The sequence below is a fragment of the Neomonachus schauinslandi genome, chromosome 9, assembly GCF_002201575.2.
Source record: "Neomonachus schauinslandi chromosome 9, ASM220157v2, whole genome shotgun sequence".
NCBI lineage: Eukaryota > Metazoa > Chordata > Mammalia > Carnivora > Phocidae > Neomonachus > Neomonachus schauinslandi.
Genome location: NC_058411.1, coordinates 95,472,839 through 95,498,303, shown reverse-complemented (window position 1 = coordinate 95,498,303; position 25,465 = coordinate 95,472,839). Strand labels below are relative to the sequence as shown.

Below are 25,465 nucleotides of genomic sequence, written 5' to 3'. Positions count from 1 at the left end.
GTGAAGCGTCCCTGCCGTGAGGAGCCGCTCGGTCTCCCTGGTGATGTCCCCCAGGCGGCAGGCGAAAGCGACTCACTCGAGCCCTGGGGTAAAGGCCTAGCTTATTCAGCTTCCTTCCTCCTCCTCCTCTTCCCTTCCCCCCTCGTCCTCCTCTCCCCCTTCGTCCTCCCCTCCCCGTCTCTTCCCTCACCCTTCCCCGCGCCCCCATCTTCCCTCCCTCCCTCCCACCCCTCCAGCAGCGATGGCAGAGGAACAACAACAGCCGCCACCACAGCAGCCTGATGCCCATCAGCAGCTTCCCCCCAGCGCCCCCAACTCGGGGGTGGCTCTGCCAGCCCTTGTGCCTGGGCTGCCAGGGACAGAGGCCAGCGCGCTGCAACACAAGATCAAGAACTCCATCTGGTAAGAGGATCCTCCATCGCTGGGGTAAAAAAGCCCAGGCACATTTCTGCTGCAAAGGGGGTGGGGGGCGGCGGGCGGAGGAGGAGGCTGATGCATTCATTGAATGTGGGTATCCAGAGTCGGGTGCATATTTATAGGACCTCTGGAGGTGTGCGGACTTTGCATCAGTCTCTCGTCTCCATAGCCAAAAAATGTCTTTACCCCCTCCTCAATTGTGAGTGTAGATAAACAAGTTATATGTGTTTTTCCACTTACGTGCAAGAGGAATATGGGTCGAAATTAAGTCATATTGCATGATGGTGGCATGAATTTGGGACTGAGGAATGTGAAATGTGTTTACTCCTTTTTGCAAGCATACAGGGAGGAAGAAGTGTATTGTGAATTTTCACCAGACATTGTGCCTAAGAATATTAACATGCAGCACAAAAACCTAATGTGTCTCTTCCTTTCCGTTGGTTTAGCTGCTATTTCTGGATGTTTTTGCCTTCTTTATTCTGAGATTAAATTTCCTTTCCAGGGAGTTTATTGGCATGATTTTGAAGAAAGGGCTTCTTTGGTATAAGGTATTTTAAGGTGGTGGTTTACACTGTAAAGTGATTTTTTAATTTAAAAACATTTTAATTTAAAATGTCTTGTTGTTTCGTGTCTTTTTAGAAATCATAGATGAGATACCCTTTGCTATTTCTGTACTTTCTTGTATGAGAATTTCAGCATTAGGTTAAACTCTGAAAGACTGGTGGCAGTCTTTTAATAATTAAATACACTGGGTTAAGTCTGTCTTCTGTTAGAGCCATTGTAAATATTCTTTGAACATGAACTTGCATTATTTCTGTAGGACTCTTTATTAACTGACATTTTGTAAAATGTAGTGCTATTTTAAAAATGGAAAGCAATATTTGGAATTTGGTCTAAGAGATTGCTTTTAATAGAAGTTTTAAAATAGAATTGAATGTGGTGTAGAACAAGCTCTGATTTTAAAAATGAAATCTTGCATGTCCATCATTGAATATGACTACTAAAATATCAAAACTCCTTACTTTCATTGCAATTTAAAAATAAATGCATCATAAAAACAACTGGCATTGCAGTACAGTATTTAGACATTTAAAAACAGTGACAATTTTTAAATACAAAATTAAGGTTTGTTATATAGTAATTTTTTTTATTTCTTGGCATACATCCATATTGTCATGATGCTAATATGAAGTAGGTCAGTGCAGGCTTTAATAGTTTCTTACTACACAGTAATTGGCAGTTGAGTATCTTGCTTTCAGTTTTAATTTTAAGATGTTTAAATATTTTAAAGGAGAATTTTTTTTTGGCTTTGATAATCAATAGTCATGTTTTGGCAACTTGAATAGGTCAGATAAGTAAGACTGTCTCCTATGTGTGTGTGAAACACAGAAAGAGAGAAGCGTTTATTCTTTGATGGATATCCTCACCCCCTTTTAAAAGCTGTTATTTAAAGGGAGAGATGATTAATTTTATGCTTACCATCAAGGTTTCCAGAAATCAGTGGGGTTTCCCCCCCTTAACTTGATGTAACTTAGTGTCTCTGAAGCCATCATTGAATTGCATTAAACACCTTGGTTTTTACATTTAAGGTAAGGGACACCCAAATTAAAGGACTAAGTCTTTTAAGAAAGGCACATTTTAAAAGTTGAATTAGTAATGTATATTTTAATTTATTATGAGAACAATAGGGGAAAGGAAACTCCACTTTATATTTTTAATATAGGAGTAAATTGTATAGCCAACTGACTGAACGATAATGATAGTGGAGTGCTCTTTTTGGTAAATCATGTGATTTAATTATTCTTTCATTGATAATTTATATTTACACATTCATTACAGCTTAACGGCACTGTCTCTAATGTGAGGAAAAACTTACCCTGATGTAGAGTGCACTTCATTTTTTGCTACTTGCTCAGAAAAAATAACAGCAACAAACACCTTAATCCCCAAAATATAATTTTATATCTTTATTTTAAAATTGTAATGGCACACTTACTAGCGTTTAATTTTCAAGTGTAGAAATCCTATTTGCAAAAATGATTTCTTCATATTGTGTTTAGAACTTTGGAATAAACGACATTAGTGGATAATAAAAAACATTAATGGATATAATTAATATATAGTCTCATATCCCCTGCTCTACAAGACTGGATTTATATTATTCATCAAGTGACTATATAAAATAAACACACTAAAAAATGAAAGCTCTTTCACCACCTCCTTTGAACTAGTGTGTATATGCTAAATTAAAATCATTTTTAATAGATAAGATTACAGTTTTTTAGGTATCTCATTTCACGTTTTGTGAGTGAACAATATCTTTTTATCATTTATTTTATAACTTGATGATGCTCTGAGAGATCAGTTTTGTACCCCTTTCTGCATCAACCTTTGGTATCATTACTAATGAGGATTTAAAATTACATTAATCCAAAATGTGGCATTTAAAAATTATCAAAAGGGTTTTGCATTTAGGTTGATCATAGTTTCTAAATTATTAAACTTGCAGATTACAAACAAGTCTGTACTTGTCTTCCTATTCAACAAATATAAATATAGTATGTGAGGCAGGTCTTTAGCTGGACAATGAGATACTTACTATTTCAGTTGATAATTAATTTATTCTGTTTATTAAACTAAAATGCTATTTGTAAAAGTATGTCCATTGTAATTTCAAGCATTAAATGAGACTTTGGAAAAAAAAGATGAAGTGTTCAAAGTTGAAATCATTGGTATCTAATGAGACCAGAAACTATATTTCATAAGAATTGGAAATATAATTTATAATTTTTTAAGGTAGTTCTAGAAAATAAAGATACTGCCAACTTGATAGTGTTGTAATATTTGTGTAATATATTTATGAATATCATCAACCTAAATCCAAGTTAACAAGCCTGCACTATTCTTGACCTTCCTCATTCCCATTCCAGAGACAAGGTCCAAGTCACTTAGTACTTTGAAAGGAGATTTATTTGCAGAGATGTGTTTGAATACTGAATATGCTGTGAAAATGTTGTTTATCTTTTCTAAACAATAGAATTTTAATATAAACTTTTCATTAAAAAAAGAAAGCTAGCAACATAAAACAGCCAATACTAACCTCACTGCAAACTTCTTGAACTTACATTGCACCCCTGTTTGGTTACTTAAAAAAAGAATGCCAAAGCAAGTTTTTCTTTCCTCTTATCTCCCACAGTGTCTTCATTGTTTAAAAGAGAAAAAAGAAAATTTGTATTTAGTTTACATATATGTATGTATATACTAAGTGTTTTCTTTTCCATTTTAAAGCAGTTTTACTTGAAACCCTGATAGAATAAAATTGCTATGGAAAAAAATAGGATAGAAAAAATTACATTTGATCTCTCTTCTGTCTGTTGGTGATTAGTTACAAGAAAAATCATGCTTTCATGGGTGGGAGTGATTAACGTATTTGCCATTAGGCTGTAACATAAACAACAAACCTTTACCTAGAAATTAAAAGAAATCTTGATGTTTTATTGTAGAAAATGTTCTAATACTGCATTTACTCAACAAATGAATTCAGGGATTCTTAAAAGATTTAGTTATCAATTGTTATTTGTATATATATAAGCTTTTATTTGTAAGTAAGACTGTATAAGCCATTTCTTAAATAGTCCTGTAAGATGTGTCACTGTTCTACACACTTTTTGGAAACAGATAAATTAAATGACAGGAAAGCTAGGATTCCTCTCATTCATTATCAGACCCTGGAAGCTGTGCGTGCCGTGGCCAGAGTTCCTTGTCTTTATTCAGTCCTGTAAGTCATACAGACTTCTGAATCTCATACATTTTAGACTTAAAATTATAAATAAACTGGAATTATATATGTGGACCATTTGGATGTTTTCTAAATTCTAATTTAAACCCAATTTTACTTTCTTATGTAGTAGTTACAATGAGCAAAGTATGATGATCCAAAAGGTTTACATGGAGATACCATATTAGACCTGATTCTGTCCCATATACTAGAACTCAGCAGTTCCATTTTGTCCTTGGTTCTGGGTCAGGGCATTTATTAGCTCTGTCTGAGAAATAGTTGTTGTTCCTTCTCCTGCAGTGGGAAACATTTACTGTAAAGCTTATAACTTCAGAGTTTACTTTAACCATAAGTCCCTGATCTGCATTTTGCTTTAAAATGAGAAACTGACTAGTACATTAGCTGGCTTTCATTATTTTTGATTAGTTGGTTGAACATGCTCCTTGCCCTGAGTTTAGCCTGTCGTCCATACCAAGCACACCAAGGGTGCTTTTGTTTGTCTATATTGAGGCCAGCTGTGATGGTTGCATCCCAACACCGAATGTTTGTGATTCCAGAAAGAAGGCAGTTCCTTGCTTTCCTCTATGATTTGAAACTAATGAAATTGTCTTCCCTCTTGACCAGGAAGGCAAGTTAAGCAATTTGAAGCCCCTGGATTTTCTGGCCTATTGTTTAGCTCTTAGGTAATGGATGTGTGTGTGTATAAATAATTTACCAATTTGCTCTCCCCACTGGGAGGTGTCTTCACTGTTATGTGCAAAACTGATTTGGTTTCTATCTCACTATTAGTTTTTGGTATTATTGGGGGGAATGAGCTTCACAGTGGTGGAAAAGACAGAAGTGTTTTATCTGTTACAAAAGAATGCTTTGAGTAAAAACTTGTGTCACATCACTTTTTATATTAGAAAAACAATGTTGCACACTAAAATTGTACAAATGAAAATAATTAAAATGAGCATTGCCATTTACTCAAATTTGAACACTAAGCAAGAACAGTGTGTAAGTACTTACCTGAGTACCTGCTATATACAAAGTACTATGCTAGAGACTGGCATTTGAGGAATGCCCATTCACTTGTAATGTTAACCTTGTAATATTAACCCAAGCAAAAAAGTGCAATAAAACTCTTTTATTCAGTTAGGGAACCAGGGAAAGCGGTGACAAGTGCCAAAGTGTTAATTGTGAGAAAAGTAGACCCTCGTTTCCTTGTCTGTAAAATGAAAAGTTTATACTAAATGACCTTGCAGTTTCCTTCAGCTTAACTTTCTGTGACTCTGTTACTAAATTAATATTGACAGCAATAATAAAACATACCATAAGCACAGTGAAAGACTAACAGAATTAACTAATCAAGGCAATCAACAGAACATTTTCAATGGAAGAATTGTTAGGATTTGTCAGTGTTTCCTTGGGTGTTAGCCCAGGAGAACTATCTGAAGGTGTTATTCACTTCTTGTTACCTTGTGCAAGAGTTCTGTTACGTGAGATTCAGTCTGCAAATATTTATTGAGCATGTATTACATTTAAAGTGTTCTAAAAGCCGTTGTTGATTATGCAAAAATATGTAAGTCTATGCAGCAATCCTTGGGGAGTTTACGAGTTGAGAGATTGCACTAGGGGGACTATTGTGTGCTTTTTTTGTTTTGTTTTGCTTCTAAAGAGGTTCTCCGTACTTATAAGCACCTCACATAGGAACTTTTTCCTATTATAATAATGTAATATTTTAAGGCAGTAGTGGATGTTATATTGTCAATTTGGTTATGTAAATAAGAAAGGTGTATTTTCTTTTCAGAATAATTTAGTGCAGGGATGAGCCTTACAACTTTTCCTCTTCATCTAGGTTAGACTTTTTAATGTGTAATTGTGACAGTTCTTTATACCTATTAAAGAACAAGACAGTAAGATGGTTATTTCATATCTCTGACCAAACTAGACCAGTCTTACCCAGTGCCTCTTTTTCTATTAGTCTCTGTGTATTTAGCTGCTTTCTCTTGTGCTTTATTGAAGGTTCTAAGAGTTCTGGTTAAGATGAGCAGCATGACCAAAAGGAGGAAGGATCTTCCTGTTCTGGGCAGGGTAATAAATAAGGAACAATAAGCTTTGAGGCCTTAATGCACTTGATTGCTGACTATGAGATTAAGATAGTTAACACTTAACCAATATGAATAGAAACTTTAAAACATGATTTAATTTTTTTTCCTTGAGACTTTTAGTGTTTTCTGTTTATGGACTATAATATCTCCTATTTATAAGAGGAAATAGAAAACAACTAGGTTTGGTTAATTATGCATATCATTATCAGACATCTATTACAATAGCTCCTATATATATTATGAAAAGTTGTGTGGGAGGTGAGGTTTTATATTCCTTATATCTAAGAACAAACTGAAAACATAAAGATATTCCTTGCTATTTGAGTCTGTTTGGTTTCTGAATTCAGAGAGTGAGAGGTCAGAATAACAGATTCCAATCTGTTATGTCTTGGAATTTTGGAAGGCCAGAGTCCATATGGTGTGAAATACCATCTCCAAATAGCCTTATCTAAAAAAAATAAATAAAAAATAAATTTACCTGAACCCATTCATAGTGTGAGTTTAGATAGTAAGGATTCAGATAGCATACATTCATTCCAACACAGGATTAACAAATTGATGTGAATTTACATGCTAAATCTGATTGATTAGTGATACCTACCAAGGGCATGGGGATAGAAGTGAACTATTGGCATCTTGGGGGTATGATTCCCTAGGGCTATGGTGTTGCAGTTTATGAGGCCTCATTTTAAGATATGAACCAAGCATTGAGAGCACTTGGGTTTGTGTTTTTCTTTATGTACTTGTATTTTTTTAAATTTTTCTGTGGCTTTCCTACTTTGATCACCTTGTACTGCCAAGTAGCTACAAGATGAGAACAAGGGGATTACTGCATTAAGTGGTGACTACAGTTTACAGTAACCCATCTTCTTTGCTTTTATTATCTTGTTTCTCTGCTTATGCCTGTGCTGGTCTCTCTGCCTGCTACTTTAAAAACCTTTCTTTTTTTCCTGCTGACACAAGGGTTTAACTTTTAAGATTCAATCCATGTGCTACTGTTTCCATGAAATTTTTCTCAACTCTCGAAGAACAATGATCTGAGTTGTGTAAATTAACTTTTTTCAGTGATTTAGGCTTGTCTTCCTGAGATGAGCCCATTTTACTTAATTTGTACTGAATTTAAATGAAACATTCTCATTTTTTAATATGTGAAGCTCATAGGAATTCAGAGACAGAATATACCTGAAACAAAGCAGTCACTGCATAATAAGTAATTTACAATATGACAGTAAAATATTTTATTTATGTGGGGTAGCCAAGTACTTGCCATTGTTTTTGCAGTAGGTATGAAATTTTAAAAATTTAATTGGATAAGAGTGTCACTTTAGTGACATCTTGCTCGAAGTAAAGTTGGTGCTTCTGAGAGCCTGGGAAAATGTATTTGAACAGATGCTTCAGTTAATTTAAGTGAATCACTTCGCTAATTTGATTGCAGTTATTAGATCTATTAATTGTATATGTACATAAGCAATCTGCGATCTAAAATGTAACTGTCAGATTATTACATGCATGATCCCTTTTCCCGAAGCAGGAGATCTTAACAAGCAATATTTGGCCAAATTCTGTACATATAAGTTTCAAAGAAGTGAGAAGATCAAGAACTAATCCTGAATTTATAGAATCAAGTGGTCAAGGAAAACTGAATTCCATATGCCTTTATTTTAATGTCTACTATATACAGGCATAGGAGATTTAAAAAGTAATAAACACTACTCTGCATTTAAAACATTCACCTCTTGTGTAGTAGTTGCATGCATCATCAGTAGAATTTAACAAAAGTAAGATTTTGTTAAATGCAGTGATAGTATGGTATAATCGATGGTATTAAAAAATAGAGTTAGATGAGAGAGGGTTCAGTAGGATAAAATATTCTTACTGGCAAAATTCAGGATGGTGACCTTAACAAAAATCAAGGGAAGGGCAGGGCTATTGATCCAAATACACTTAATGGTATGCTTACTGGGAAGTCTTTATTCCCACTAGCAGTCTTTATTCCCAACTAGATTCACAGTTGTTGATGAGAGTAAGCCTTGCCAGTAATGAGAATAATTAGGGGAAGATGGCTTAGGTCCAGATTTGCTTGATTGGGGAGTGGGATTTCCACCAATCACAATTCTCTCATCGAAATGCAAAGGTAGAAGAAAGAATATAAAATAATAGGGAAGAAGAGGATGGCATGTTGAGAACTGGGGCAGAGGACCAGGAACTGCTGTGTTAGTTTTAGAAGAAGGCTCTGTACCCTGAGTTGACTCTGAATAATGGCCACGTCAGGAAGAGGATTAGAATATTACTGGGTGTGGGGTTCCTCATACCTCACTTAGCCCATATTTTGGCTCCTATGTCTTAGCATCTATATCTGTGTACTTTCTCATTATAGGATGAAGTTTGTTTTCCCCTTTGGATTCATCCCTTTCCATATAGTTAGGGAATTTGTTCTAATATATACCCTTTCTGTCAGCATCATCAAACTCTTCTTTTCCACAGGCTGCTTTTCCTGTGACTTTATACAGGCTTATGACTTCCTTAAAGCAGCAGCAAACAACCTTGGAGAAAAGTTTTTGCAGTAAAACAAAGAGTTGATCTTTCAGTGACCTAAAGAGCTCGTTCATAGTCTAAGAAAAAAAGTCATTAGGTAAGTGAATGAAGAATGTAAATACTCATTTTATAAGAATAATAATATAAACAGTTAAGAATGCAAAAATCCTTATTTGATAATAAAAAATAAAGCAGAAAAGTACAATTTTTTTTTTTTTGACCACTAAAAAGATTTAAGAAACATGGTAACAATTGCTAGCTAATCTCACCCCTGGTTTTACTATTTTGCTTACCCGTTTCCCTCCCCTCCAGTCCCTCATTTATTATCCTGTTGTGTGATATGTAAGCCCACTCATATATATGGTGGAATAAGTGAACACACATTTTAAAAGCATTAACTGGTTTTGCACTTATGTGGTGGAACAAATGTATGCTCCCCCCCTTTTTTATTATATTCTCAAAATTTTCTTGAATGAGCAGGTATTATTTTGAGTTTAGAAAAATCCAAACAAGGAAAATAATGCTTTGTCTACCCTGCTGTTCTTCCTTTTAGCTGCCATCTGTCCATCAGCTCACCACCCCCACTCTGCTAGATCTTCTCTCTGCTCTTGTCCTTTCTGACTTTTGCAGTCTGGCTTCCTGTTCTTCTTGCCAACTCAGTGGCCTTTTTTCAGTCTTTATCTCTCATTATGTCTTCAACTCTTCTTGTTACCATGATTCCTTTGAAGTTTGGGAATTCTCATTCATTCCTTTTTGAGAGCTGCCTTTGTCAGCTATTCTGCCACGCATTGGGGATTCCATGGGCAAAGATGCAAGTCCTTGTTTTCATGGATCTTATTTCTTTTTTCTTTTTTTTTTTTTTTAAAGATTTTATTTATTTATTTGAGACAGAGAGAATGAGAGAGACAGAGAGCACATGAGAGGGGGGAGGGTCAGAGGGAGAAGCAGGCTCCCTGTTGAGCAGGGAGCCCGATGTGGGACTCGATCCAGGGACTCCAGGATCATGACCTGAGCCGAAGGCAGTCGCTTAACCAACTGAGCCACCCAGGCGCCCTCATGGATCTTATTTCTGATGAACATTTTATTTTTCCTGTTGCTTTCCTGTAGATGTACTTTAATTTTGAATTTCCAGACACTTATTTCTCAGCCATCCTTTTTTTTTTTTTCCTCTGTTCACTTCTTTGCCAAAGGAATAGATGGGCTGACCAGACAACTCTAATCACATCTACTGATTCATTTGCTAGAGTACAGGTAGCTACCACTGTCATTGTACACTTGGCATTTTCACAGTAATCCTTCTATGCCATAGTGCCTTGCTACCTCAGTTGGCTTTCATGTCTAGCTAATCTACTTCTTTGGGTAGTAGATAGCACCTGTTCCTTCATTCCATCAGGCTAGCAATATTGGTTTCATATTGGATTTTTCTTTTTTAATCCCTGTGCCCAATATTTTAACAAGTTGCCAAGTTTGCAGTGTCACTTACGTTTCTCCCTGTCTTCTACTCCCTGTGTTTCCACTGCCAGGACCATAGTTCAGTGCTTTACCATCTCATTCCTGTATTATTACAGTGGCACCATAGTTGCTGTCTGTCCCTGGCCTTTCCCCTTACTGAACTATGCTGTAATTGCTGCCAAAATATGTCTTCAAAAACATCCTTTTCCATGTAGTATCCTTCAAATAACCTATAATAATTTCACCTCGCCCACCATATCATTATCTAAAGATTTCTGTTAGGTTTCAAAGGCCTGTATAATCTAGCCCCATACAGTTGGTCCAACCCGATTTCTTTTGGTTCAACAGTGTTGAAGTCCCATCAGGCAAGCACTTCAGTGTCTGCCTTATATTTTGTGGTCTTCCTTTTATTCCTGCTTTATATTTTTTTCTGGAATCTCTACTCGCCTGTATCCAAATCCTACTTAATCATGTTTTAACCATTTTTGAAGTCATAGCTCAAATCATTGTACTATAAAACATTCTTTAGCTACTCTAGTCCACATTGGCCTTTTTTTGACCTCAAACTGTATAGTGATGTCTTACAGTTAAGCACTTAATCACTTTAATTTTTGTCCTATGCTGTTCTAATGAACAATAAGTTCTTTGAAGCTGGGGGCAACACCTTTTGCATCTTTCTGTTTCTCATCTAGCAGTAAGTACTAGTGAATACTGTTTCTACTGCATTCTTAGAGACAGTTGATTTTTTCTACATATTAATGTTTCTGTATTTGACATATTTGATGTGGTAATTTTCTCCCCAAATAAGTTATTAAACTCATGCTGCATTTTACAGAATGGAGGACTTACAGCAACTGATTTTTTTAAAAAATTGCATAGGTGAAACTAAGTAATCACTTATTTAGAGTTTCGGTACTACTAATCAAATGTTTTTTTACTATATATGTAGAATAAAAAATAATTTATGTCCCAAGTGAGAGACACTGTGTCCCTCGTTTTAAAAATACTGAGCAAATGACTGCTGCATAGTTTAGTAACCTTTTATGAATGAGTATACAGTGGTATTTAGTTAGGGTTTGTGGGCTAATCTGCATTCCAACCTAGTTCCCAAGAGATAAAGTTGGAATTTTGAAGAACCCCTTAACATTGACCTGGAGATAGCTTCTTTAAAGTTTGGTTCTGGTGGAGGGTTTGACCTACTTATTTTAGGAGCCAAGACCCAAGGCTAAGGTAACTTGTTGAGTCATGGCCAAAGCCTGAAGACGGCAAAGGAAACCTGTGAGTTAGGGTAAATAACTAACTGAGGGAGGGAGGTGGATTGATGGAGAAAGTAACAAGGGAATGAATAAAATAGGAAAGCAATTCTGAAGGCCCAAAGTGTTTCAGATTCATAAAATAGGTGACAGTCTGTTGGACCTTTCTATTTATCTGTCATAGAGACTTTTTGTTTGTTTGTTTGTTTTTAGTCTGATATTCTTTCTTTCAGAGAGGTACAACAACTAGTTTTTAAAAGACCCTTTCAGCTTTAGAATTGTATTTATATGATGCTATTTGGTTTGTTAGAGCATGGTTCTCTATATTAGCGTCATATTAGTATCACCTTGGAACTTGTTAGAAATGTAAATTTTGAGGCTCCACCTCAGATTTACTGTAATAGAAACTCTCGGGGTGTATCCAGCAGTCTTTGTTTTGCTAGCCCTTCAGGTGATTCTAACACTGAAGTTTGAGAATCCCTTGCTTAGAGAATATATCTTCTACTAAACAATAGCAAGCCGCAGTCCTCTGTGGCAAAATTTTAGTATTCTGAACCCTTGAGTACCCCAGGTAGAGTTAATAACTCCTTTATTTTAATTTTCTAGTATTTGAATGTAATTGCTATAGCATTATTTACACTGTTTTGCAAAAGATTTTCACTAAACTGAATTCTTTAATCTCAGCAATTGTATATTAAATGAATTGATGGATGAATTGATAAATAAAAATTAAAGATAATGCATAGTCATCATTGTACTCAGCCCTGGTCAACAATTAAAAGACAGACACACACACACACATGCACACAAAATACCAAGAGATCACGTATGCAAGAAAGTATGGGATGTATAACCCAGAACCAGAGAGCTTCTACTTTGAAGGGCCAGATGGTAAATACTTTTAGCTTTGTAGGACATAGGGTCTCTGTTGCAACTACTTTACTCTGCCATTGTTATCAAGAAAGTAGCCACAGACTATATATATATATGTATACAAATGAATGAATGGCTGGATTTGTTCCATTACTGGCAGGATTTGGCCCTTGGGCAGCAGTTTGTGGACCTCTATATCCCAAACTACTTGAAGAATACAATAATGGTTCTCAATTCTCCCTTAGGTAACCCCAGGATTATGTGTAAAGCATATTAGAATGCAAACAGGTAAGAGTTATATTCCAGGGATAGTCTTACCTTAGTGCCTATGATGATAATAAAGTATATTGACTTATTGTTTCTGGTGTAACACATAAAGAGCTTGGAAGTCCTCACTTCTGTCATCCCAACAAGAAAAAAAGTGAACAAACTGAGAATCAACAGTTCTTCTTAGATGCGTCAAGAGAATTGAGGTCTCAGGGCAGACTGCTGCCTGGAAAATTGGAGATAGGCAGATACAGAGAATCAAAGCTTATGGGTGGCAGAAGTCTAGGAGTAGAAGCCCCACAGATGAAGCCACTCTACGTAGGAGCACTTTAAGCTTAATTAATGAATTAACTGCTGGAGGCTCTGGGTGGGCTAGCTTGAGAGAGTTGAAAACCAAGGAGGTTGAGTCTTGGGGGTGGGGGTGTCCCCTCACTTTCTTGAGTCTTACCTCCAGAAGCCCTACCAGGTTCTCCCTGTGAGGATCAGAGAAAAATCTTTTACTGCCTGCATAGTGAGGGAGGATTTTAGGGGCTGGGGGGTTTGCAGGTAGGGCCAAGGAGGGAGGAGGAGAAAAGTAATCATTTTGAAATCTACCCAGAGCTTTCTGTTCTCTTTAATAAAGTCTGTTTCAAGGGAAAGTATTTTACCTGAGCCTAACCAGCAGGGGCTCTGCCAAAGCCTACTTGACCTGGGGGAAGGGAAATACCCCACATAGGCTCATTAAAAGACCGAGACCTAATCACAGGACAATAGAATGCCTCCTTCCAACTTTACCACCATGTCAGTAGGGCTTCTAAAACAAATGTAAGCCTCACACCTTATTTAAAGAGTCTCTAGGAGTTCCCAGGGAGAACATGGGAGACAAAAACAAGGACATTAGAGAAAAATGTAGCCTTAGATACCATAGCTACAGCAAACAATAAACACAGCCTAACTCCTAGTCGATAAACATAAAACTCACACTAAAGGCCTGTCTACCTCCATTCCTTTTACCCAACATTATGTCTGGCTTTCAACAAAATATTACAAGGCACACTTACAGACAAAAAAACCCACAATCTGAAGAGGTAAATGAAGCATAAGAACCAGACTCAGATGTGACCTAGATTTTGAAATTATCATACTTTGGATTTAAAATTATGATTAATATGCTGAGGGCTCTAATGGAAAAAGTAGACATCCTGTAAGAATGGATGAGTAATGTAAGCAGAGAGATGGAAGCTCTAAGACATAATCCAAAGGAAATGCTAGAAATCAAAAACACTATAACAGAAATGAAGAATGCCTTTGTTGGGCCCATTAGTAGACTGGCCATGACTGAGGAAAGAATCAGTGAGCATGAAAATAAATCAATAGTAACTTCCACAACTAAAATGCAGAGAAAAAAAGTGAAAAAGATGGAACAGAGTATCCAAGAACTGTGGAACAGTTAGACAAGTTGTAACATATGCATAACTGAGATGTTGGAAAGGGAAGAGAGAAAGGAACCAGAAGTACTTGAAGTATAATAGGTGAGAATTTTCCAAAATTAGACCCCAAACTACAGATTCAGGAAGCTCAGAGATACCAAGAAGGATAAATAACAACAAAAAGATCTACCCCTATGTATATTATAAAATTAAAGACAAAGATAAAATCTTGAAAGAAGCCACTGGAAAATAACCACCTTACCTACTGAGGAACAAGGATAAGAACTGTTTCAGACTTCTCTTCAGAAACCAAGCAAGGAAGGAGAGAGTAATGTTATTTAGAGTTGAAAGAAGAAAATCACCAACCTAGAATTCTGTATCTAGCGAAATTATCCTTCAGAAGTGAAGGAGAAATAAAAACTTTCTCAGACAAACAAAAATTGAGGGAATTTGTAACTAGTAGACCTGCTTTGCAAGAGATGTTAAAAGTTCTTCAAAGAGAGAGAAAATGATGGGGGCGCCTGGGTGGCTCAGTCGTTAAGCATCTGCCTTCGGCTCAGGTCATGATATCGAGCCCCACATCGGGCTCCCTGCTCAGCGGGAAGCCTGCTTCTCCCTCTCCCACTCCCCCTGCTTGTGTTCCCTCTCTAGCTGTCTCTCTCTGTCAAATAAATAAATAAAATCTTTAAAAAAAAAAAAAAGAAAATGATGTAGGTCAGAAAGTTAAATCTATATAAAGAAAGGAGTGAAAAGGAATAAATGAAGATAAAATCTTTTATTTTTCTTATATTTAGTTGATCTAACAGATAATAGTTTGTTCAAAATAATGTATTTGGTGATTATAGCTTATGGATAAGTGAAATTAATGACTGAAGTTATAAGGGACAGAAGGGAGGCATTGGAAATACTCTTAAAAAGTACTTATAGTAACTGAAGTGGTATAGTGTTGTTTTGAAATGGACTTGGATTAGTCATAAAAGTATATTGCAAACCCTATGGTAACCACTAAAAAGATTTTAAAAGGAAGTATAATTGATATGCTAAAAGAGTAGAGAAAATAGAATCATATAAGATGTTCAAATAAAACCAGAGAAGGCTGAAATAGAGAAGACCAAAAAAAAAAAAAAACAATAGAAAACAAAGAAAACGGGCAATGAATAGTAAATAGTTAAAATAGGGTACATATTAATCCAACTATACCAGTAATCACTTCAGGTGTGCATGTTCAAAATACACCAATTGAAAGAGACTGTTAAAAGTAGATTAGAAAACCAAAACCGCTGCCTTTCTGCTCTATCCAGGGAGGGATCCAAACAGCGTTGTTCTGGGTTTCCCCTCATAACTTCAAGGGAAACTTTCAAGATGTCCAGAGGCTTTGATAACCTACAAATGAAGGAGGAAGATGTCCTCAAATTCCTTGCAGCAGGAACCCACTTAGGTGGCACCAACCTTGACTTCCAAATGGAACAGTACATCTACAAAAGGAAAAATGATGGCATCTACATTATAAATCTGAAAAGAACCTGGGAGAAGCTTCTGCAGGCAGCTCATGCCATTGTTGCCATTGAAAACCCAGCTGATGTCCATGTCCTATCATCTGGGAATACTGGCCAGTTAGCTGTGCTGAAGTTTGCTGCTGCTGCTGGAGCCACTCGTGTTGCTGTCCACTTTACTCCTGGAACCTTCACAAACCAGATCCTGGCAGCCCTCTGTGAGCTGAGACTTCTGGTGGTTACTGATCCCAGGGCTGACCACCAGCCTCTCATAGAGGTGTCTTATGTTAACCGTCCCATTGCTCTGTGTGGCACAGACTCTCCTCGCTGCTACATGGACATCTCCATCCCTTGCACAACAACAAGGGAGCTCACTCAGTGGGTCTGATGTGGTGGATCCTGGCCCCAGAAGTTTTGCACGTGAGTGGCACCGTTTCCCGTGAGCACTCATGGAAGGTTGTACCTGATCTCTACTTCTACGGATCCGATCCTGAAGAGACTGAAGAGGAAGAGCAGGCCACTGCTGAAAACGCTGTAACCAAGAGGAATTTCAGAGTAAATGGACTGCTCCAGGTCCTGAGTTCACTGCAACTCAACCTGAAGTCACAGACTGGTCTTAAAGGCATGCAGGTGCCCTCTTCTGCCCCTTCAGCAGTTCCCTACCCAAAACTGGAACACTTGGCTACCACTGAAAACAGGGTGGCCACTTCTGCTTCTCAGGCCACTGAATGTGTAGGAACAACCACTGAGTGGTCTTAAGCTGCTCTTCTACAGAGAGAAAGAAAATGGAAATAAGGTTGATGGAAAATAAACGGTTTGTAAAGGTTGGGGGGAGAAAAACCAAGACAACTATATGTTGTCTATAAGTATACCCTTCACACTTTGGTACTTTATTATTTTGTAACCAGTTATTTGTAACATGCTTCACCAATATATTGTAACACTGAATTTGAGAACGTAAAAGTTGCAAGTAAATGATGAGATACTTAAATTATAAAGAGCTTGGGGAAATGGCCATGTTTTTGTGGAGTTTTTTTAAGTTTTTATTTTAAATCTAGCTAGTTAACATACAATGTAATATTAGTTTCAGGTGTAAAATATAGTGATTGAACACTTCCATACATCACCCAGTGCTCATCACAACAAGTGCACTCTTTGATCTCCATCACCTATCTCACCCTTCCCCCCACCCACCTCCCCTCTGATAACCATCAATTTGTTCTCAGTAATTAAGAGTCCTTTTCTTGGCTTGTGTCTCTTTTTTTCCCTTTGCTTCTTTGTTTTGTTTCTTAAATTCCACCTATAGGTGGAATCATATGCTATTTGTCTTTCTGTGATTGACTTATTTCACTTAGCATAATACACTCTAGCTCCATCCCTGTCATTGTAAATGGCAAGATTTCATTCCTTTTTATGGCTGAGTAATACTCCATTGTATATATTCCACATCTTTACATCTTCATCAATTGATGGACACTTGGGTTACTTCCATATCTTGGCTATTGTAGATAATGCTGCTGTAAACAGGGGTACACGTGTGCCTTTGAATGAGTGTTTTTGTTTCCTTTGGGTAAATACCCATTAGTGCGATTGCTGGATTGTAGGGTAGTTTTATTTTAACTTTTTGAGGAACCTCCACAGTGGCTGCACCAGTTTGCATTCCACCAACAGGGCACGAGGGTTCCTTTTTCTCCACATCCTCGAAAATGGCCATGTGGTTTTTAATATATTTTTGAAGTTGTGCAATCATTACCATGATCTAATTTTAGAAAGTTTTTATTTTATTTTTTTAAAGCAGTTGAAAAGTGAATTATATTGACTGGATTGATAGAAGTGGAAGGGTTACTTATCCAATCATAATTCTGAAGTTTCAAAGGCAGTAGGAGTGGTTAAAGTAGTGTTTTTGTTTTACATGTTACTGAGATTTAACAGTAGAATATGAATTTGTAGAAATTCAAAAGATGAAGTTGTAAGTGCTCAATTCTTTTTCCTTTATCCTCTGTGGGCCAGTCTTTCATTACTTTAGATATGTTAAAAAGCTTTCTTCTATTTAGATGCTTAGTGCTAAAAAAAAAAAAAAAAAAAAAAGTCTCAATATTGCCTTAAGCTTTACCATAACTGGTCAAATACTTGAGTCTTAGTATGGCACTCATTATTTTCTGACATTTCAACTTTATGTGTTTGTAGTTACAGAGCATAACTTGTCAGCTGTTACTTTTTTCTGTAACATATTTTGAACCAGTGAGATACTTGTACTTTCCTAAATTAATTTTCTGTAAGATGGTTAGGAAATTTCTCTGCCAAGCATAAAACTTAGAGTAACTTTTATTTTAAAAAAAAACTTATATATTTAACAGTTTTAAAGTAAAAAATAATCAGAATCACAAAGAGGCAGCCCACTGTAGTCATTAATAATGCATTCTGAAATTAGTTGCCTAGGTTTGCTACCCAGGTCACATAACTTTTAGAAGTTGTTTCCTTTATCAGTAAAATGGAAATAGTAATAGTGCTTACCTTGTAATGTTGTGGTGAAGATTAAATGAGATAACTCATATAAAACACTTAGTGTAGAATCTGGCACATGCTAAGAACTTGATAAATGTTGGCTGTTATTTTTAACCACAATAAATTCAAAGAACTTTTTCACTTTAACACACCATCTGTTAACTATGATTACTTCTTTATTCTTATTACTGTATTACTGTACTGTGCAGAGACCATGATGATATTTGAGACAGGAGTTATCCAGGCAGAGAGGGAACAGCAGATGCAAAGGTGAGAAGGCTGCAGCAAAGAGGCCGCCAAGTGGCCAGAGTGCAGCAGTGAGGTCAGAAGTAAAGGAGGGGCAGATTTGTATAGGGCCTTGCAGGTCTGGTAAGCACTAAAACTTAGGTTCTTATTCTGGGTGAGGTGGGAGCCATTAGAAGGTTCTGAGCAGAGGAGTGACATGACCTTACTGATGTTTTAAAAGGTTCACTGGGTTGCTGTGTGGTGAAGAGACTATAGGCTCAAGGGCTGAAAACAGGGAGATTAGTCTGTGCTGGGTCGCTGACATTTTACACTGGGATGGGTGTGTGTGTGTGTGTGTGTGTGTGTGTGTGCGCATGTAAAAGATGAAGTATTACTTTTAAATATTGGTAAGTGGTGGTCCCAGGGTGTTGCAGTTAGCTACGAGTGATTTCATTTTCTTTATACTTTTCTCTGTTTTCCAAAAGATTTTAAAGACTACTTTTGTAATCATAAATGTAACGGTTACCATTTTAAATAGAGCTGTGATAAATAAAAAAATTATGTAACATATTAGGCTCTTTGATTAGAGGGACATACTTGCATATTAAGTACAGTATCAGAGGTGCTGTTACTAAAATTTGAAAGATTTGCCATCAAAGAGATTAAATAAATGTTCATAATATGTCTATTGGAATGTAATGAAACACCAGGAATTTGGAATAAATGACCTAAGAGTCTCCTGAATCTTTATCATAGTTAGGTAAACTTAATCACTCTCCCCCTAGGTTCCAATTCTTGTTACTGTTCATTACAATTTTAATAAAATAATTGTATAAATTTGTAGTCTCCTCTGTTGGAATATCAGCACCACAAAGATAGGAATTGTGTATCTCTCACTTAGAGATATTTCCCTGGTGCAGAATGAATGTATGCACGAATGCATGAGCTAACTCAGTAACTACCAAACTTCTTTTAGATGTCAGTTGCAGGTCTGGTGCAGTTTTTCCTACTATTCTTCCTCCCATGTAACACTGTCTACTCCCTCCTGTAGTGTTTAAGTTATAAGTTACTAAGTATAGTGGAAGTTATAAATAAAAATAGCAAACTTTAGTATTTTTTTAAAGATTTTTATTTATTTATTTGACAGAGAGAACATGTGCACAAGCAGGGCGAGTGGCAGGGAGAGGGAGAAGCAGGCTCCCCGTGATGCAGGGCTCCATCCCAGGACCCTGGGATCGTGACCTGAGCCAGAGGCAGACGCTCAACTGACTAAGCCACTCAGGCGCCCCCAAACTTTATTATAATTTTTACAAGTAAAAATCTTATCTCTATACACCATTTTCAACAGTATAAAAAGATAGCTTTATTACAAATTTTTTGTTTACAGATGACCTTTTTGAATGTGTAATTCGTTAAAGTAGACAACATTACCAAAGAGAAATATCAGGATTTAAATTAGTGTGTATAACCTCAAATTGTTGGGTTCTTTTTAGCTTGAAGTATGAAACATTTTTCTGGAAGTACCCTAAATCCTTTTCTCCCAGTGTGGTGGGTTTTACTGGTGTATATTTTATACTTCTTTATTGAAAAGAAGTGTTCAGTGTGCTTACTAGAGATTTGTTAAAATTCTTTATAATTTTTCATTGGTGACATAGGGGAGGAGAAAAACAGCTTTGTGGTGTCACTGCCATACTTCTTTATTTTTAACGTCTGGAAATTATGACATCATATTAGTATAGCCTGACTTCTTGTTGAAAATAAAGTGTGAGGAAAGTCTGTTATATTGACAACCTATGCACTTAGCTGGGATCGTTAAGGCTTAATTTTGGGTGATGTGATTTCTTTCTTGAAGGCTACTTCCAGAGAATTCAGTAGTAACTAAATGCTTACTTTTTTAAAAAAATTTTATTTATTTGAGAGAGAGAGCCCAAGGAGGGGGAGCTGCAAAGGGAGAGGGAGAAGCAGGCTCCCCGCTAAGCAGGGAGCCCAACGGTGGACTCGATCCCAGGACCCTGGGATCATGACCTGAGCCGAAGCAGACGCTTAACAGCCAGCCACCCAGGCGCCCCTAAATACTTACGTGTTTATGTCCCTCTCAGTTCTTTAGAAAATCTCTCTGATCACTTTTGTTTTCTTGGAGAGTTCTTATTCACTATTTCTTGCTCCTAGGGGATTTTTGAAGTTTTTAAAAAACAAAACCCAGAGAACTCCAAAAAGTTTCTCCTACATAAAAACAGATATGAAGAACCTCCAGACAGAAAGAAAGCTCCCTTGTGTTCTTTGGTTGGTGGCTTACCGCTTCTACTCCCATCCCTGTGTTGGGTGCCACTTTTCTTCAGGGCCGCAGTTTTGTTTTTATGCTCTTCATTTCTGGAGGGACATACAGTATATGCAAAACTATGTATTTAACATTATATATGTTATATATATATGTTATCACAATAAGGAAAACTTTGAATACCTTGAATACTAGTGCGTATATTACATCAGGGTCCTACTTTTGTTATATTAAATGGCACGTCTTAACAAAGTCTGTAAGTATTTATAGTTTTTCTCTTTATTACATTCTTGTTCTATCTTTGCTTCTAGCCCATTTAAGTCCCAGTTTTCTCAGTTCCTTTCATCACTTTTTGTCTTTGTTTCTCCAGTTCTGCCTCTGAAGTAGGCATGTAGCATCAGTTTGTGATCCTAAAGCTATTCCTTGCTTTTGGTCCTTCCCTAGGTGACTTCCCTCTGGATAACTAATGCTGGCTGCCTACACCTGTACTTCCTCTTAATCTTTATAGTTAATCACCACTTTCTTACCTCTCCTTCGAGTCATTACTCTAGGTAGACTCTGTATTAGTCTGTTACATCTACTTCTTTAAACTTGTATTCAACGTGGATCATCTAGTTTAAAACAAGACATAAGTAAATTGTGAAGAGAAGTATTTCCTCACAGTGCTCAGGTTAATAGAGTACAAGGTGATTATAGCAGATAATTCAGAATCTCCTGGTTTTGTCTCCCTGAATTTTTTTCTCCAACGCTTTTTTTCTGTTGTTTTCTCTTGTTCTTATCCTTTCCACCTTTTACCTTCTTCTCTGTCTCCCGCCTTCCTCTACCCAATACAAAAGAAAAAAATTTACCTGTATAATTTGTTAAAATTTTATCTCTGTTTTTCTTACATTTGAAATCTTAGAACTTGTCAGCTCTATACTTATCAGGTTATTTGAAAGCCTATTGAGGTTGTTTAAGAAAAGATGTAATGAGCCTTTTCTATGAAAAAGATTACATAAAAATCATTTAATAACGTACTGTAGGGAAGGTGTGAGTCAGCAGGCAAGTTTAACAGAAGGAAAGGATTGTGCTAGGCTGATTGCTTGCTTGCTTTGGTCTCCAGATACAATTCCAACCAGTTGGAAGACGGAGAGGAATGAAGCTAAAAGGACACTTTGGGATTCCTAAGTCCTGAAGTGAGATGTAAAATGTAATGAATAAAGTTTCAACGTATTTGGATAGAAGTACAAACTTACATCTTGCTTTATTTAAATAATAGAATAAGTTCTCCATCATGTTTTTGTTTTTGTTTTTTTTAAATAAGTTGGAATGTGTATTCCAGCATTGACAGTGCAGTATGAACAACTTAGATATTGCTTAGAAAACTGTTCTCCTGGATGAAGACAATGAACTGTGAAGGACTATAATCAAAATCCAGCCAGAGAAGTCAGTTTTATACGAAATTGTTTTGGGATATCAGTGCTACATTGTGTTACTTGATTATATAGCTGAGATTACATGTGTTTTATCTTTGTGATGACTTAAAGAAATGAATGGGCTTTGGAGTGATTGTGGGAGATTAAAAACAAAACAAAACTTTATATTTTGGACTTGTGTATTTTGGCTGTTTTGGATTGTAGCTCATCCCTTGAGTTCCAGATACAGAAGTGTGAACATTCGGTAATCTTTAATGATGAACTCTTGTTTGTTACTGTCATTCATGTTCTTTTTTTTTTTCCCTAAAGATTTTATTCATTTATTTGACAGAGAGAGAGACAGCGAGAGCAGGAACACAAGCAGGGGGAGCGAGGTAGAGGGAGAAGTGGGCTCCCCGCTCAGCAGGGAGCCCGATGTGGGGCTTGATCCCAGGACCCTGGGATCACGACCTGAGCCGAAGGCAGGCACCCAACGACTGAGCCACCCAGGCGCCCCTGTTCTTTTTTTTTTTTTTTTTTAAAGATTTTATTTATTTGTCAGAGAGCGAGCACGTGCATGTACAAGTAGGGGGAGTGGCAGGCAGAGGGAGAAGCAGGTTCCCTGCGAGCAGAGAGCCTGTTGTGGGGCTTGATCCCAGGGTCCTTAAGTAGGTTGGTCAGGGAACCCTCACCAAGGTAATATTTGAATAAAGACCTGAATTATAGAGTGAGTCATGTGGATATTTGAAGACAAAGCCTTCATTTATAATGGTGGGACCTGAATGTTCAACAATAAGAGAATGCTTATCACTATTTTTAAATTACTATCAATATTTTATTATATAGCCATAAAAAGATTCTGATGTCAGTTAATGTATAATGACTAGGGAAATGCCCACCATGCAATGTTAAATGGAAAAGGCAAAATAAAAAACTAGTTTCACCCTAATTTTAAAAAGATCTTATACACATATATATATGTACAAACATGAATGTAAGTAGGAGAAAATGCACCAGAATTTAGTAGAAGTTCTTTGTTGGATCTGGTCTTGGGTTTTTTTGTTTTTGTTTTTTTCATTTTTATATTTCTCAAATTTTTTTGATGAGTCTATGTTAATCTTAAAAAGTACTTAAAAATTAATTTTGATACATCTTAACTTCCAGGCCATGCCATAATGGAGTAATGGGTATTGAACTTATCCTCTCTCCATAATCAACCATAAAACTGAATAAAATATATATAGCAGTTGAGGTTTTCTGAGCATTAGTTGGCAAAGCATAGGGCAGTGATCCTTGAGAGAAGGAAAACCCAAGAGATAAGCTCACGCTGGCTTTCCAAATTGCAGCTCAGGAGGAGAGCCCAAACAGAGACCAGAGCTTTAATGCAGTGGAGAAAACAGTGATTGGAGTGCATGGCTGCTGAAGCATCTGGAATTTGTGAGGCTGGGTACTGGAAAGGAGGGGGAACTGTTTAGAGAAGGAGCTTCAGAAATCTCCACAGGGTCCTTGGATTCTTCGGCTGAATACTGAACTCCACATATGCATGGCAGGTCTCTTTTCAGAGAACAACTAACTACTGGGGCCTGTAAATCCTTGAGATTCTAGAGGTCACACAGAATTTTGGCCAAATTGGAAGGAGCTAGTTGAGCCCCTTGGGCATCAGTTGAGACCCCAGAAAGTCTTACACTTTAGAACTAAGGTTACTGTATCCATAGAGTAGGAGCTATTTTAGACTCATTCCAACAGTCTAAAACCAACCCTCAAAAGTATCAGGTTGAGCTGTCCATAAATTAACTTCATGCCAGAACAGACTCTGAAGGAACTCCAAACATTCTACATAGTACCAACAATTTCCAGGTATATAAAAAATTACTAGACATAGGAAGAAGTGGGAAAATGCAACTCATCTCAAGGAAAAAAACAATAGGAACAGTGTCAAAGGACAAAGATGTGGACAAAGTTGGCCGATATTTTAAATTGTTTCTGGTAAATAGGTTTAAGTGTTTAAAGGAAAAGGTGGGCATGATCCATGCCAGATAGGGAAACTAAACAGAAATGGAAATCTAGGAGAGCTTGGGTGGCTCAGTTAAGCATCCGACTCTTGGTTTCAGTTCAGGGCTCTGTGCTCAGTGGGGAGTCTGCTTGAGATTCTCTCTTTCTGTCTGCCCCCCCACCCCCACTCACTTTCACTCTTCGTTCTCTCAAATAAATATATCTTAAAAAAAATGGAAATAAAAATCAGATGGAAAATCTAGAACAGAAAAATTCAATACCTGAAATGAAAAATTCACAGGATATGTTTAATGGCAAGTGGGAAACTGCCGGAAGAAAACTTCAGTAAACTGAAGCCAGACAGAAAAAAAAAAAGAATAAGCCTCAGAGATACCTGCCAATATTGAATGGTAGAACATATGTATAAATTGAGCCCTGGAAAGAGAAGAGGGATTGTAGCAAGAAAATATTTAAAGATATGATAGTTGAAAGATTTCCAAATTTGATTAAAATTTGGGCAATAAATTTCACAGACCTGTGGAGGTCCATAAACTCCGAGCACAATAAACAAAGAAAACCATACTAACACATCAAGTCAAATTGCTGAAAACCAAACATAAAGAGAACATTTTAAAAGCAGAATAAATACATTTTTATTTGAGCAAAAGCTAAGGGAACTTCTCACCGTTAGACTTCACTACAAATAATACTGAAGTAAGTTCCTCAGACTAAAGGAAGCAGACTAGTTGGAAACTCAGCTCTAAATAAAGGAATGAGGAGAGCCAGAATTGATCTTCATATAGGTAAATATACATGACATTTTTTCTTATTTTTTATAAAAACAATATAAAAAGTTGCGTCTGAAAAAATGTTAATGTATTGTGGGTTTATAATATGTACAAGTAAAAAATATGGCACAATAACACAGGATAGTAAGAAGGTAGATTGAATTGCATTGCTGTAAGATGAAAAGATATAATATTACCTGAAAGTAGACAGTTACAGGTTAAGGATCTCTATTGCAAATCCCTAAAGCAATCACTAAACAAAGTGGTATGGCTAAAAAGCCAATAGAAACAATAAAATGGAATACTAAAAAATACCAGATGAAGCAAATCCAGCCATATTAATATTTACCTTAAATGTAAATGGACTTGTAGTAACACTACAAGTTACAAATCAGAGATTTTTCAGACTGGATAAAAATGCAAGACTGCATCAAGAACTATCTACAAAAGGTGTACTTAGGTATAAAGATAAGGAGTAAATGTAAAGGAAGGAAAAAGACATAGGACACAAATACTGATCATAAAAAAGCTGGAGTACTTTTAATAGAATCAGACAAAGTAGTGTTCAAGACAAAGGGTATTACCAGTGATAAAGGGAAACATTTCATGATGATAAAAGAGCCAGTTCATCAAAAAGACATAAAATCCCACATATGTATTTGTACCATATATTGGAGCTTCAATATACAAGACGCAACAGCTGATTAAAGGAA

General features: G+C 36.6%; 1 protein-coding gene and 1 pseudogene across 1 annotated transcript in view; both read left to right on the top strand.

The window, feature by feature from the left end:
• The first annotated feature begins 211 nt into the window (after window positions 1–211).
• Window positions 212–25,465, top strand: part of RFX7 (regulatory factor X7) — a 135,713-nt gene continuing 110,459 nt past the window's right edge. The window contains exon 1 of the mRNA XM_044917954.1: window positions 212–402. Coding sequence (XP_044773889.1) covers window positions 242–402 — 161 coding nt within the window. The 5' untranslated portion in view covers window positions 212–241. The remainder of the gene's footprint in view (window positions 403–25,465) is intronic.
• LOC110583852 lies at window positions 15,440–16,369 on the top strand (annotated as a pseudogene).